The 15,591-nt window shown below is 42.2% G+C and overlaps 1 protein-coding gene across 1 annotated transcript in view; it reads left to right on the forward strand.

Annotated features, from left to right (window-relative positions):
* Positions 1–7,644: 7,644 nt before the first annotated feature.
* The window catches only part of LOC121539935 (zinc finger CCCH domain-containing protein 3-like), a 30,073-nt gene continuing 22,126 nt past the window's right edge, over positions 7,645–15,591 (forward strand). The window contains exons 1-3 of the mRNA XM_041848583.2: positions 7,645–7,876; positions 8,590–8,746; positions 8,864–8,975. Coding sequence (XP_041704517.1) covers positions 8,625–8,746; positions 8,864–8,975 — 234 coding nt within the window. The 5' untranslated portion in view covers positions 7,645–7,876; positions 8,590–8,624. The remainder of the gene's footprint in view (positions 7,877–8,589; positions 8,747–8,863; positions 8,976–15,591) is intronic.

Raw genomic sequence — 15,591 nt, forward strand, 5'->3', positions numbered from 1 at the left:
ACTGACATAACCATTGGGAGGGATATGCTTCTTAATAAAACCTATTTGAAACAAGCCATTACACTTCATTATTATCATGGAATTTCATTATAACTGCTGTCCTAAAGACAAATTAAGAAATTCCAGGTTGGAGAGGATCTGATGTATTTTTGTATTGCCACAACATTAAAGGAACCAAAAGAAAGGTATATGCCTACATTGTCCTTGTCTGTTGGCTTTTCTGCGTATAAAACAATTCAATACAGATCCTATTTCGACACAAAAACAATAGAACGAAGTCCGATGGTTTTTCTCCCACTTTTCCTGAAATATTCGCATAACGCTGCTGCGGTCATACGATGGTATTGGCATATGTTCTTCAAAGAGAGGATGCCATAATGAGACAATTCATGTAGTCTAAGCTACTGAAAATAGGCCTTTTGTCAAATTAAATCATGATAGCAGCGTTTGATTCTTATTAAATAGATGGAGTCCATACAGGCTACTTTAAGAAACTTTCTGAATGGACATATAGGCCTATAGAGAGAATCAGCGAACTCTCTCTCTCAAACACACGTAAAAGCACCCGCTAATCAAAGCCACCAGCATATGCCAGACACAAGCAAATATTTCTCCTTTCCTTAAAATGTATTAAAAACCTACCTTAGGCCGAAAGTAGGCTAAAATAGAATAAATTGACAAGGAAAGTATGAAGGGGACAGCTATGATATAGTATGAAGATGAAATTCACAATCATTAAAATAGAAACAAATACACGCAACATGTCCATAGCATATCTATCGATTATCGAGGGGGAGAGTGTTGGAAAGATTTTTCAAATACTGTAAGGAACTATTATATAATTTGAATGGATGTAAAATAAAATTAAAAGGACTTTGTTGACTTACTTTGTGAGGTGAAGAAAAAATTAATGAGAAGCCCAGCTGGGCACTTTCCTACATTTGGCATTTTGCAAGAAGCAGGCCAGGTACTTCTATGCGTGCTCAGGCGCGTGCTCCGTCAACATTAACAGGACAGAGAAACCAGACAGATGCTCATTGCGCACATGGAGCACGTAAATGATGGTATGAAATAAATCAAAAGTTCACAAGTGTAGCAGGTTGTGAACTCTGCAAACAACATTTCCATTCCGAGAATGAGAATGGTAAATTACTGTAATTAATACGTGCATTAACATAAATAAATGTAACCAAATGACAGAGATTAATGGTAAATTGCCTGTTTTACACAATGTACGCTACCACATGGGCATTTATAAAAGTGCATTGCGGGCCAACACTGTATAGCCTAGAGTACTATTCTACTTTGCGCTTATAGGAGGGCGGCACTTTTTTGGGTCTCGACCTAGGGAGGCATATCAGCCAGGACCGGCCTAATCTGCGTTGATTAATCTATAAATTAAATACATTCTGTATCAAATTATACCGTGCCAGGTTGGAGAGGATTGGCGCATTGTCCATTTGATACAACATTAGCGCATTATAGGCCTCAGAGCCAGAACAACCTTGTCGACTGCTGTTGAATAATTAATTAGTAGTCAGACACATCTAACCTTTTTTAAAAGAAGATCGATTTTTTTATTTACTAGCAAGCAATGAAAATGTGCAATGAATATAAGAAAGTCCACACATCAAATATTTTTTTACTGAAGTGCCATGGCCTATAGCGCTCTACATCCCCGCGCATTTAGCGGATTAGCTGCTCATGCATCAAAGGACAGTTGGAAAGAAGAGGAGCTGTAGAACGTTTAATAGACAGACTAAGTTAGCAAAACAATCGCTTATAATCATCAGTAAACACTCCCACTATTAGGTCAAGTTTATCTACATGAAAATAAAGTTAATAAAAATAAAAAATTATCCTAAAATGGATATAGCCCTATTTAAACAGTTTTGAAGGTTATTTTATTTTCATGAAGGTCTTTACATTTACATTTTCATCATTTAGCAGATGTTCTTATCCAGAGCGACTTACAAATTGTTCCCTTCTGTTCCAGCAGCTTGTGACTTGCCTCCTGATACACACACACACACACACACACACACACACACACACACACACACACACACACACACACACACACACACACACACACACACACACACACACACACACACACACACACACACACACACACACACAAACAAACAAACAAACAAACAAACAAACACACACACACACACACACACACACACACACACACAGAAGTGGTGCTTTCACACACCCACTCTCCACAACACCACATTCCAGCATGCTCTGAACATGCCTTCAGTGTCCACCACCACAGCAGTTATAATTTCAGATCTCACCAGTCCAGTTAGCTGAGATTACACTACTTCTCTTCTTTTGCTGGTCATCTGCCAGTGGCCTCCCATCATAGTGACAAGATCACAGGAACACACACTGATGAAGAGGATATATTTTACACCTGAAATGTTCCAGAATTAGAGACTTGGCTAGGTATCAAGCCTACTTACCTTACCTCCCCCCTCTTTTCCACCATACCCGTATCTCATTCCTTCCTTCCCTCCCTCCCTCCAAAACTAGAGGCTTGGAGAGCTATCAGGTCTCTGTACACTCTTAGAAAAAAAGGTGCTATGTAGAACCATATAGGGTTCTTCAGCTTGTCCCCATATGGGAACCCTTTTTGGTGCTAGGTAGATCCCTTTGCAGAGGTTTCTACCTAGAACCCTCTATAAATGGTTCTACCAAGAACCCTGTTATCATCTAAAGGTTCTTCCTAGAACCCTCTTTGAACGATTCTACCAAGAACCCTTATGCTATCTTTAAAATTAAACTGTTTTTTTATGACAAATTGCATACAGTCAGGTCCATAATTATTGGCACCCTTAATACAAATTTGCTAAAAAGATTGTATCAAATAAATAATACAAATATTGAGCTATATTGCATGCTCAAAAAAAGGGGGAAATTATTTTATACTAATACATTTGCTCAGAGAAAAATAGTAATAAAATATTAAAATAAAACATTGCGGTCAAAATTATTGCCACCCCTGTTTCCAGTACTCCAGCACCTACCCTTGCGAGGAGAACGAGACTGAGCTTTTTTCTAAAGTGTTTTATGAGATTGGAGAACACATTGGGAGGGATCTTAGACCGTTCCTCCATACAGAATCTTTCCAGATCCTTGATATCCTTTGTCTGCGCTTATGGACTGCTCTTTGTCCACGCACACCAGTGGTGGGTTTGACGATGAAAAACACAAGCATATGCAGAAAAGTACCACATACCTATGGTAAAATATGGTTAAAATATGGTTATCTGTATATTGACGCTAACAACGAAATATATACACTACCGTTCAAAAGTTTGGGGTCACTTAGAAATTCCTTGTTTTTTCAAAAGAAAATTACTTTTTTTGTCCATTAAAATAACATCAAATTGATACAGTGTAGACATTGTTAATGTTGTAAATGGCTATTGTAGCTGGAAACGGCTGATTTTGTATGGAATATCTACATAGGCGTACAAATTCCCATTATCAGCAACTATCAGTCCTGTGTTCCAAGGGCATGTTGTGTTTGCTAATCCAAGTTTATAATTTAAAAATACTAATTGATCATTAGAAAACCCTTTTGCAATTATGTTAGCACAGCTGAAAACTGTTGTGCTGATTTAAAGAAGCAATAAAACTGGCCTTCTTGAGACTAGTTGAGTATCTGGAGCATCAGCAATTGTGGGTTCGATTACAGGCTCAAAATGGCCAGAAACAAATAACTTTATTTTGAAACTCATCAGTCTATTCTTGTTCTGAGAAAATAAAGCTATTCCATGCGAGAAATTGCCAAGAAACTGAAGATCTCGTACAACGCTGTGTACTACTCCCTTCACAGAACAGCGCAAACTGGCTCTAACCAGAATAGAAAGAGGAGTGGGAGGCCCCGGTGCACAACTGAGCAAGAGGACAAATACATTAGAGTGTCCAGTTTGAGAAACAGAGGCCTCACAGGTCCTCAACTGGCAGCTTCATTAAATAGTACCCGCAAAACACCAGTCTCAACGTCAACAGTGAAGAGGCGACTCCGGGATGCTGACCTTCTAGACAGAGTTGCAAAGAAAAAGCCATATCTCAGACTGCCCATCTTAATATTTTCTTTTTATTGGCCAGTCTGAGATACGGCCAATAAATATAAACGCAATATGCAACAATTCCAAAAATGTTACTGAGTTAGAGTTCATATAAGGAAATCAGTCAATTGAAATAAATTCATTAGGCTCTAATCTATGGATTTCACATGACTGGGAATACAGATATTCATCTGTTGGTCACAGATACCTTAAAAAAAAGATAGGGGCGTGGATCAGAAAACCAGTCAGCATCTGGTCACCATTTGCCTCATGCAGCGCGACACATCTCCTTAGAATATAGTTGATCAGGCTAATGATTGTGGCCTGTGGAATGTTGTCCCACTCCTCTTCAATGGCTATGCGAAGTTACTGGATATTGGCGAGAACTGGAACACGCTGTCATACAGATCGATCCAGAGCATCCCAAACAGGCTCAATGGGTGACATGTCTCGTGAGTATGCAGGCCATGGAAGAACTGGGACATTTTCAGTTTCCAGGAATTCTGTACTGGCTGATGAATGGCACGACAATGGGCCTCAGGATCTTCTAACGATATCTCTGTGCATTCAAATTGCCATTGATAAAATGCAATTCTGTTAGTTGTCCATAGCTTATACCTGCCTATACCATAACCCCACTGCCACCATGGGGCACTCTTTCACAACGTTGACATCAGAAAACCGCTCGCCCACACGACGCCATGCATGCTGTCTGCCATCTGCCCGGTACAGTTGAAACCGGGATTCATCCGTGAAGAGCACACTTCTCCAGCGTTTGCCCACTGAAATCAGTTTTGAAGCAGAAGTGCAGTCAGATCAAGACCCTGGTGAGGACGACGAGCACACAGAGGAACTTCCCTGAGACAGTTTCTGACAGTTTGTGCAGAAATTATTCGGTTGTGCAAACCCACAGTTTCATCAGCTGTCCGGGTGGCTGGTCTCAGACGAATCCCGCAGGTGAAGAAGCCAGATGTGGAGGTCCTGGGCTGGCTTGGTTACACGTGGTCTGTGGTTGTGAGGGCGGTTGGACGTACTGCCAAATTCTCTAAAAGGACGTTGGAGGCAGCTTATGGTAGAGAAATGACCATTCAATTCTCTGGCAACAGCTCTGGTGGACATTTCTGCAGTCAGCATGCCAATTGCACCCTCCCTTAAGACATCTGTGGCATTGTGTTGTGTGACAAAACTGCACATTTTAGAGTGGCCTTTTATTGTCCCCATCACAAGGTGCACCTGTGTAATGATCATGCTGTTTAATCAGCTTCTTGATATGCCACACCTGTCAGGTGGATGGATTATCTTGGCAAAAGAGAAATGCTCACTAACAGGGATGTAAAAAAATGTGTGCACAAAATTTGAGAGAAATAAGCTTTTTGTGCGTATGGAAATTTCTGGGCTCTTTTATTTCAGCTCATGAAACATGGGACCAAGACTTTACATGTTGCATTTATATTTTTGTTCAGTGTAATTTGAAAGACAGAAAGCATGGCAAAGATATCAACTATGTCTGTATCTAATTTTCTATTTTCCCCAAACAGTGAGGTGGTCCAGTCCACAGGAAATCTCCCACACCACCTCTAGCACTTTCATCCGGCCCTCCAGCACTCGTTTTGTGGCTAGGTAGGCACTTTAGTATGCAAACACACACACACACCCTCTGCTACCTGCACATACAGTGAGGGAAAAAAGTATTTGATCCCCTACTGATTTTGTAAGTTTGCCCACTGACAAAGAAATGATCAGTCTATAAATTTAATGGTAGGTTTATTTGAAAAGTGAGAGACAGAATAACAACAAAATAATCCAGAAAAACGCATGTCAAAAATGTTATAAATTTATTTGCATTTTAATGAGGGAAATAAGTATTTGACCCCTCTGCAAAACATGACTTAGTACTTGGTGGCAAAACACTTGTTGGCAATCACAGAGGTCAGACGTTTCTTGTAGTTGGCCACCAGGTTTGCACACATCTCAGGAGGGATTTTGTCCCACTCCTTTTTGCAGATCTTCTCCAAGTCATTAAGGTTTCGAGGCTGACGTTTGGCAACTCAAACCTTAATCTCCCTCCACAGATTTTCTATGGGATTAAGGTCTGGAGACTGGCTAGGCCACTCCAGGACCTTCATGTGCTTCTTCTTGAGCCACTCCTTTGTTGCCTTGGCCGTGTGTTTTGGGTCATTGTCATGCTGGAATACCCATCCACAACCCATTTTCAATGCCCTGGCTGAGGGAAGGAAGTTCTCACCCAAGATTTGACGGTACATGGCCCCGTCCATCGTCCCTTTGATGCAGTGAAGTTGTCCTGTCCCCTTAGCAGAAAAACCCCCCCAAAGAATAATGTTTCCACCTCCATGTTTGACCGTGGGGATGGTGTTCTTGGGGTCATAGGCAGCATTCCTCCTCCTCCAAAAACGGCGAGTTGAGTTGATGCCAAAGAGCTCCATTTTGGTCTCATCTGACCACAACACTTTCACCCAGTTCTCCTCTGAATCATTCAGTTGTTCATTGGCAAACTTCAGACGGGCATGTATATATGCTTTTTTGAGCAGGGGGACCTTGCGGGCGCTGCAGGATTTCAGTCTTTCACAGCGTAGTGTGTTACCAGTTGTTTTCTTGGTGACTATGGTCACAGCTGCCTTGAGATCATTGACAAGATCCTCCCGTGTAGTTCTGGGCTGATTCCTCACCATTCTCATGATCATTGCAACTCCACGAGGTGAGATCTTGCATGGAGCCCCAGGCCGAGGGAGATTGACAGTTATTTTGTGTTTCTTCCATTTGCGAATAGTCACACCAACTGTTGTCACCTTCTCACCAAGCTGCTTGGCGATGGTCTTGTAGCCCATTCCAGCCTTGTGTAGGTCTACAATCTTGTCCTTGACATCCTTGGAGAGCTCTTTGGTCTTGGCCATGGTGGAGAGTTTGGAATCTGATTGATTGATTGCTTCTGTGGACAAGTGTCTTTTATACAGGTAACAAACTGAGATTAGGAGCACTCCCTTTAAGAGTGTGCTCCTAATCTCAGCTCGTTACCTGTATAAAAGACACCTGGGAGCCAGAAATCTTTCTGACTGAGAGGGGGTCAAATACTTATTTCCCTCATTAAAATGCAAATCAATTTATAACATTTTTGACATGCGTTTTTCTGGATTATTTTGTTGTTGTTCTTTCTCTCACTGTTCAAATAAACCTACCATTAAAATTATAGACTGATAATTTCTTTGTCAGTGGGCAAACTTACAAAATCAGCAGGGGATCAAATACTTTTTTCCCTCACTGTAGTTTTACAACTACCGTAATTTTCGGACTATAAGCAGCGCCTTTTTCCCCATTTTTCGACCCTGCGGCTTATATAACGGTGCGGCTAATCTATGTATTTTTACAGCTAACGGCCACTAGAAGACCTCCTAAATCTATGGATTTTACAGGTTACAGTCCACCAACTTTAACTCTATGGGCTCTATGACCGGTCCGCGCCCGACCACCTTTAAGCGGCGGGCTCCAGCAGGAAAACCTGGAGGCCGGAAAAGAGTGAGACAGGTAGCGCGCAAAAGTAAAAGTGGAACCGAGAGTGGTACGAGAGACAGAACGAGAGACAGAACGAGAGCAAGACAGACAGACATTACCCTGAGCCTGTTCGTTTCCGACACGGAAGATGAGGACTTTGGTGGTTTTAGTACGCAGGAAGAAGACGGAGATGAGGATTAATGACTTGACTTTTCTGGTTACAGCCGTGTACTGCACCTTAGCCTAAAAGATGAAGACGAGGATTAATGACTTTTCTGGTAGGCTGATTACCGTATATTTTAAGCAGCCGTGTTGCTGCAACTTTAGGCTTACGCACTTTAAAAAAAACACATTTAATTTAGCCATTGATATTGCCTCGTCAAGCGCTGTAAGCTTTGTTTTTTGTTATGGTACTACTGTAGGCTATAATGTAGATACATATTCAAAGATGTGCACACTTTTTCAAGGTTTTTCAAAAATAACCAAAGTTAAGTTGTTAAATGATTGTGACGCTATTAACTAATTTTGCTGGGGAACCCCTAGCACTCCCTCAAGGACCACTGGTTGAAAACCACTGCTGTAGATCACTGCCGGTATGTGCGCTGGGAGCGCACGGTTTAAGTTTGAAAGTTGAATGTGTCTGAAACGCTATGTGATACAGTACAGTTTACACAGCACAGTTTATGTTCTGTAGCTACTATTGCACTAAATGGTAACACTTGAATACGTTATGCAAATATGCAACTTGTTTGTTGAAATGTTAATAAATGGGAGCTTCCTCAAGCAGCCATCTCTTTCCCGACAATCCCCTCTGTGCACGAACCCTTACATATGGTAATTAAACATTAAAACACCTGCGGCTTATAGTCCAGTGCGGCTTATATATGTACACATCATTCAATTTAGCTGCTGCGGCTTATACTCCGGTTCGCCTTATAGTACGGAAAATACAGGTATATGTTTTCTTGATTGTGTGTGTTCTGTCCTCCAGTCGTGCTGTTCAGAGGAGTCTAGCCGTCATCAGACATGCTCATCAGAAGAAGTCCCAGAAACAGTACTGTATGTACTACAACCGCTTTTTGCAAGTGTAACCGTGGCAATACCTGCCCCTACATCCATTATCCTGATTGGGTGGCCATCTGTACCAGGTAACACACACACACACCTAACATGCACAGATCCCCTCAAAACTACCTGTACAGACTGTGTGGGCTCTCTGATTGGCTGCTCTGTGATCTGATGACTCTTCCCATTGGTTCCTGCAGGTTCCTGGGGGGTACGTGTAAGCAGACAGGCGGGACCTGTCCATTCTCCCATAAGGTGGCCAAGGAGAAGGTGAAACTATGTGGCAACAAACACACACACAACGACCTTGAGGTGAGAGTATGTGAAACGTCAATGTCTCCCTCACACCAGCTGGGTTGGAGTGTACTGTGTAGTTAGTCAGTTAGCATTTGGCCCCGTCAGGTATATAGCCAGGGAGGAGGTGAGAATATGGTGTCACACACTTACAGATCTGCAAACATTGAAGAATTAATGCTAGGAGGTAATGAAAGGGATTTCATTAGGACCCGACTGTTAGTTTTGCACCCAGAGATAGATATGGAGACATGTCTCATACAATACGTGGTGTATAGAGTTATGGTTGGTGTAAGGAGTGGTGTATAGAGTTATGGTTGGTGTAAGGAGTGGTGTATAGAGTTATGGTTGGTGTAAGGAGTGGTGTATAGAGTTATGGTTGGTGTAAGGAGTGGTGTATAGAGTTATGGTTGGTGTAAGGAGTGGTGTATAGAGTTATGGTTGGTGTAAGGAGTGGTGTATAGAGATACAGCTAGAGTCATGTTCACACGATTGGCACAGCTCCTGTCTCTGTGCTATCACTGGCAGTATTAAGATACACACGCACACACATACACACACTCCCACTGGTAGTGTACACACTCAGAGACGTGACCTGATTCTATGGTTAGGGGGTACGTGTTGAAAGGAGTAGGGGTATGGGGCGATGGGGGTATCATGACCGAAATGGTGGTCCCTGTCCCAGGTTTCAGATGACCCAACATGGTTTACACCTGAACACGTACACCTTAATAGGCATGGGTACAGAGAGAGTGGTATGAGTACACAACCCCTTAATTAACTAGAACACACACGTACAAACAGCTGGTTACACATACCCAACATGTTCACGGCCAGTCACACAAACCCAATACTCTTGTGAAAGGTCTGAGACACACACACACCCACACACAGACAGACACACACACACACCTGAACTGGGTCAATCACAAATACAGTGGGGGAAAAAAGTATTTAGTCAGCCACCAATTGTGCAAGTTCTCCCACTTAAAAAGATGAGAGAGGCCTGTAATTTTCATCATAGGTACACGTCAACTATGACAGACAAATTGAGAAACAAAATTACAGCAAATCACATTGTAGGATTTTTAATGAATTTATTTGCAAATTATGGTAGAAAATAAGTATTTGGTCACCTACAAACAAGCAAGATTTCTGGCTCTCACAGACCTGTAACTTCTTCTTTAAGAGGCTCCTCTGTCCTCCACTCGTTACCTGTATTAATGTCACCTGTTTGAACTTGTTATCAGTATAAAAGACACCTGTCCACAACCTCAAACAGTCACACTCCAAACTCCACTATGGCCAAGACCAAAGAGCTGTCAAAGGACACCAGAAACAAAATTGTAGACCTGCACCAGGCTGGGAAGACTGAATCTGCAATAGGTAAGCAGCTTGGTTTGAAGAAATCAACTGTGGGAGCAATTATTAGGAAATGGAAGACATACAAGACCACTGATAATCTCCCTCGATCTGGGGCTCCACGCAAGATCTCACCCCGTGGGGTCAAAATGATCACAAGAACGGTGAGCAAAAATCCCAGAACCACACGGGGGGACCTAGTGAATGACCTGCAGAGAGCTAGTAACACACTACGCCGCCAGGGACTCAAATCCTGCAGTGCCAGACATGTCCCCCTGCTTAAGCCAGTACATGTCCAGGCCCGTCTGAAGTTTGCTAGAGTGCATTTGGATGATCCAGAAGAGGATTGGGAGAATGTCATATGGTCAGATGAAACCAAAATATAACTTTTTGGTAAAAACTCAACTCGTCGTGTTTGGAGGACAAATAATGCTGAGTTGCAGCCAAAGAACACCATACCTACTGTGAAGCATGGGGGTGGAAACATCATGCTTTGGGGCTGTTTTTCTGCAAAGGGACCAGGACGACTAAAGGAAAGAATGAATGAGGCCATGTATCGTGAGATTTTGAGTGAAAACCTCCTTCCATCAGCAAGGGCATTGAAGATGAAACGTGGCTGGGTCTTTCAGCATGACAATGATCCCAAATACACCGCCCGGGCAACGAAGGAGTGGCTTCGTAAGAAGCATTTCAAGGTCCTGGAGTGGCCTAGCCAGTCTCCAGATCTCAACCCCATAGAAAATCTTTGGAGGGAGTTGAAAGTCCGTGTTGCCCAGCGACAGCCCCAAAACATCACTGCTCTAGAGGAGATCTGCATGGAGGAATGGGCCAAAATACCAGCAACAGTGTGTGAAAACCTTGTGAAGACTTACAGAAAACGTTTGACCTGTGTCATTGCCAACAAAAGGTATATAACAAAGTATTGAGAAACTTTTGTTATTGACAAAATACTTATTTTCCACCATCATTTGCAAATAAATTCATGAAAAATCCTACAATGTGATTTTCTGGATTTTTTTTCTCTCATTTTGTCTGTCATAGTTGACGTGTACCTATGATGAAAATTACAGGCCTCTCTCATCTTTTTAAGTGGGAGAACTTGCACAATTGGTGGCTGACTAAATACTTTTTTCCCCACTGTAGGTCAGAAGTGTGACTCTCGTTTCAAAACTGGTTACATTTGGTTAAAAACATTGACATCGACATTGATATAAAATCCAAGAAAATATAAAGGCCTAATTCTACACTGAACAAAAATATAAATGCAAAATGCAACAATTTCAACGATTTTACTGAGTTACAGTTCATATAAGGAAATCCGTCAATTGAAATAAATAAATTACATTTTAGTCATTTAGCAGACGCTCTTATCCAGAGCGACTTACAGTTAGTGAATACATATTATTATTAGGGCTGTCAAAAATAGCGCGTTAACGACGTTAATTAGTTGTTTGCTGTTAATTACGTCAATTTTTTTAACGCATTTCACGCATGCGCAGTGTGACAAATTATTCAGGTCAGGAAAGTGGTTGGGAGCTAGAGGCGAGATGGAGCAAGGTGAGCAAAGTGGGCCTATTGACGGATTCAAATATAAAAAGAATGATGATGGTACAGTTAACAAGTACAAGGTTATTTGCAAGATTTGTAAGAAGGAGTTTCAATTTCACCGGAGCTGTTCAAGCTTGAAGTACCATGTCAACGCCAAACATGCGTTTGCTGGGCCGTCAGATTCAGCAAGTGGTTTGCGCCAGACCACGCTGAATGTTTGCAGGCAATTAACAAAATCAACCTCAGATAATTTGATATCTAGCCACTCCTGCAACCACTGTTCCCTATGAACGACTTTTCTCAGTTGCAGGTCACATTGTGAACAAGAAAAGGTCAGCTTTACTTTCAGAAAATGTGAACAAGTTAGTTTGCCTCAGCAACTGGCTGAAAGATGATGAAGCTCAGTAGATTTGAAAGGTGATGTTCAAACAAAAAGACCAGTTTCAGTGCAACATGTTATAGTAGTTAGCAACTGGATTTTTGAGCAACTGGATTAAAGAATGGAGGAAAAGGTAAAAGATTGTTCTTTGGTTTGATTTAAAAGTTTTATTGAAAATGTTTTTTTCCACAGATGACTCAAATTGTGCAACAATGTGGTAGGTCACTGTTATGATTTGACTACATTTAATGCTTTCTGTTCAATTGAATACTGTAAATTGTACATCCTGGTTAAGAGGAATGCCAAAGAGGAAGTGATGGAACATTACAAAGACAAATATTATGGTGTGTAGTATGTTTCAGCTTGATTTAAAACACCATTATTTGGCTGTGTTAATAAACAGACATAATATGAAAATTATGTATCTGTGTCCTGTTATTTATCTTTTGGTATGCATTTCAGAAAAAAAATGGTTAGGATTCAGGTGTAATTGCAAATAGTGATTAATCATGATTAATCCACTGAAAATTCTGATTAATTTGATAAAAATTTTTAATCATTTGACAGCCCTAATTATTATTATTTTTATTTTTTTATACTGGCCCCCCGTGGGAATCGAACCCACAACCCTGGCGTTGCAAACGCCATGTTCTATCAACTGAGCTACATCCCTGCCGGCCATTCCCTCCCCTACCCTGGACGATGCTGGGCCAATTGTGCGCCGCCCATGAGTCTCCCAGTCGCGGCCGGCTGCGACAGAGCCTGGATTCGAACCAGGATCTCTAGTGGCACAGTTAGCACTGCGATGCAGTGCTTTAGACCACTGCGCTACTCAGGAGACAATCTATGGATTTCACATGACTGGGCAGGGGCACAACCATGGGGGAGCCAGGGCCAGCCTAGGACCTCCACATCCAGCCAAATACTCCTCAGTTTCACCAGTTGTCCGGGTGGCTGATCTCCGATGATCCCGCAGGTGAAGAAGCCGGATGTGGAGGTCCTAGGGTGGCGTGGTTACACGTGGTCTGCGGTTGTGAGGCCGGTTGGACGTACTGAGAAATTCTCTAAAACGACGTTGAAGGCGGCTTATGGTAGAGAATTGAACATTCAATTATCTGGCAACAGCTCTGGTGGACATTCCTATTACATTTTGTGCACAACATATGAGAGAAATAAGCTTTTTGTGCATAATGAAAATGTCTGGTATCTTTTATTTCAGCTCATGAAACATGGGACCAACACTTTACATGTTGCGTTTATATTTTTGTTCTGTATAGATCATTGGCTTCATCTTAAACTTCATCTAAACAACTCTCTCTCTAACAGAGAAAGAGGTCAAACTAAAAGATAATAATCACATGTTTAGTACTACCAACACTCAACATAATGGTTAATCTTTGATTATTAATTCTACTTCATAGCTACTAAATATATAGTTACATAGTAATAAGTGTAGTTAAAATGTCTCATTAGTTTATCTGGCCCCATAGCATAGAATAGGGTCATGTATTGGTGTTTTTGGTCAGAGTGTAACTAGGTCAGTCCGTATAGGGTAAAGGAAAACGGTTACACTAGATAGCGAAATATGTTTTCCTCTAGACAAACAACTCACTGACAGGTGTCCTGTCCAGCCTCGCAATCCAATACACACACATACTAGTAGGGACTGGGGATAGGCGAGGAGCCCCAATCCTGTACCCCCCCAGAAATAACTCCCGAAACTAGATCCTCTGTAACCCTCACCTCCGCCCGTCCCCCCTTCCTACCCCTTCAGGCCCTGGCGACCGTAACTCGTACACACAGCCAGCACATAAACGCATCATGATAGCTAGCTGGACAAGCTGTGGCCTGGATAAATATTTCTGTAGCAGTTAATTAGGTAGAACTGATCCCATCCCAACGAGCTGCCCTGATTCTCTCATTACCCCCGACCCCACCCTGGCCCTCTCTGTATAGCGCTCTCCCTCTCCTTGCTCCTTTTCCCTTGCTCTCTGTCTCTCTCTCTGTCTCGCACCTCTCTCTCTTTATCCCTCTCTCTACATGCGTTATATTTAGACTGGCCTGCACTACTCTCACACAGTGTACCTTACTCACACACACAAGGACATTTCACACACACCTGCATGCCTGCTGTCACACACACACACACACACACATACACACACACACGGCCTTAATTGCAGTTGACAGAGAAAGAGAGAGTGTGTACTCTCTCTTTCTCTATCAACTGCAATTAAGGCCATTTAACAGCAGAGGCAGTGACAGATTGTCGAAGATGGGACCTATTTGAATGGTGGTTTGGTTTGTTGACTTCTTTAACTCCACATCTTAATATGTTTTCTCTAGTATGCTATGAATTTATACTCTTTCTTTCTCTTTACTCTCTCTCTGTCTTGCCTCTCTCGTTCTCTCTCTCAATTCAATTTTCAATTTAATTTTAAATGCTTTATTGGTATGACATTTGTATGGATAATTGCCAAGCAGAGATTCGTAACAACAACTTCTCTCTCTCTCTAGATGTCTGTGTGTTCGTTCTACCTGAGGGGTATATGTAACAACAATAGTGTCCCTACAGCCATGTCTACATGTCCCGCAAGGCTGCTGTGTGCCAGGACTTAATAATATAATAATATGCCATTTAGCAGATGCTTTTATCCAAAGCGACTTACAGTCATGTGTGCATACATTTTTACGTATGGGTGGTCCCGGGGATCGAACCCACTACTCTGGCGTTACAAGCGCCATGCTCTACCAATTGAGCTACAGGGGATACTGTCCTCAGGGAGAGAAGGTATAACACCCCCACACACACACACACACACACACACACACACACACACACACACACACACACACACACACACACACACACACACACACACACACACACACACACACACACACACACACACACACACACACACACACACACACACACACACACACACACACACACACACACACACACACACATAAGAAAACACACACACAATCAGTCAGTCCCACACACATGCATGTACACACACACGCACGCACGCATGCACACTCACACAAACCTACTCTCTCGCTCTCACACACACAGACACTCTTTCGCTCACACACACGTACACACAGTCAGTCAGTCACACACACACGGACACACACACAGACAGTCTCTCTTTCTCTCTATCATGATCTAATGACCTATGGTAGAAAAGGTAGATACTGTACACCCAGTGGTGTACTGGATGGTATACGCCGTATACCCACTTATTTTTCAGTGGGGATTGCGTATACTCACTTATTAATCCCCAGGATGCATATCAAAGAAGTGTAGTGGAGGTATACGCCATATCAATTAATAGG

The sequence above is a fragment of the Coregonus clupeaformis genome, chromosome 26, assembly GCF_020615455.1.
Source record: "Coregonus clupeaformis isolate EN_2021a chromosome 26, ASM2061545v1, whole genome shotgun sequence".
In the NCBI taxonomy this organism is placed as follows: Eukaryota; Metazoa; Chordata; class Actinopteri; order Salmoniformes; family Salmonidae; genus Coregonus; species Coregonus clupeaformis.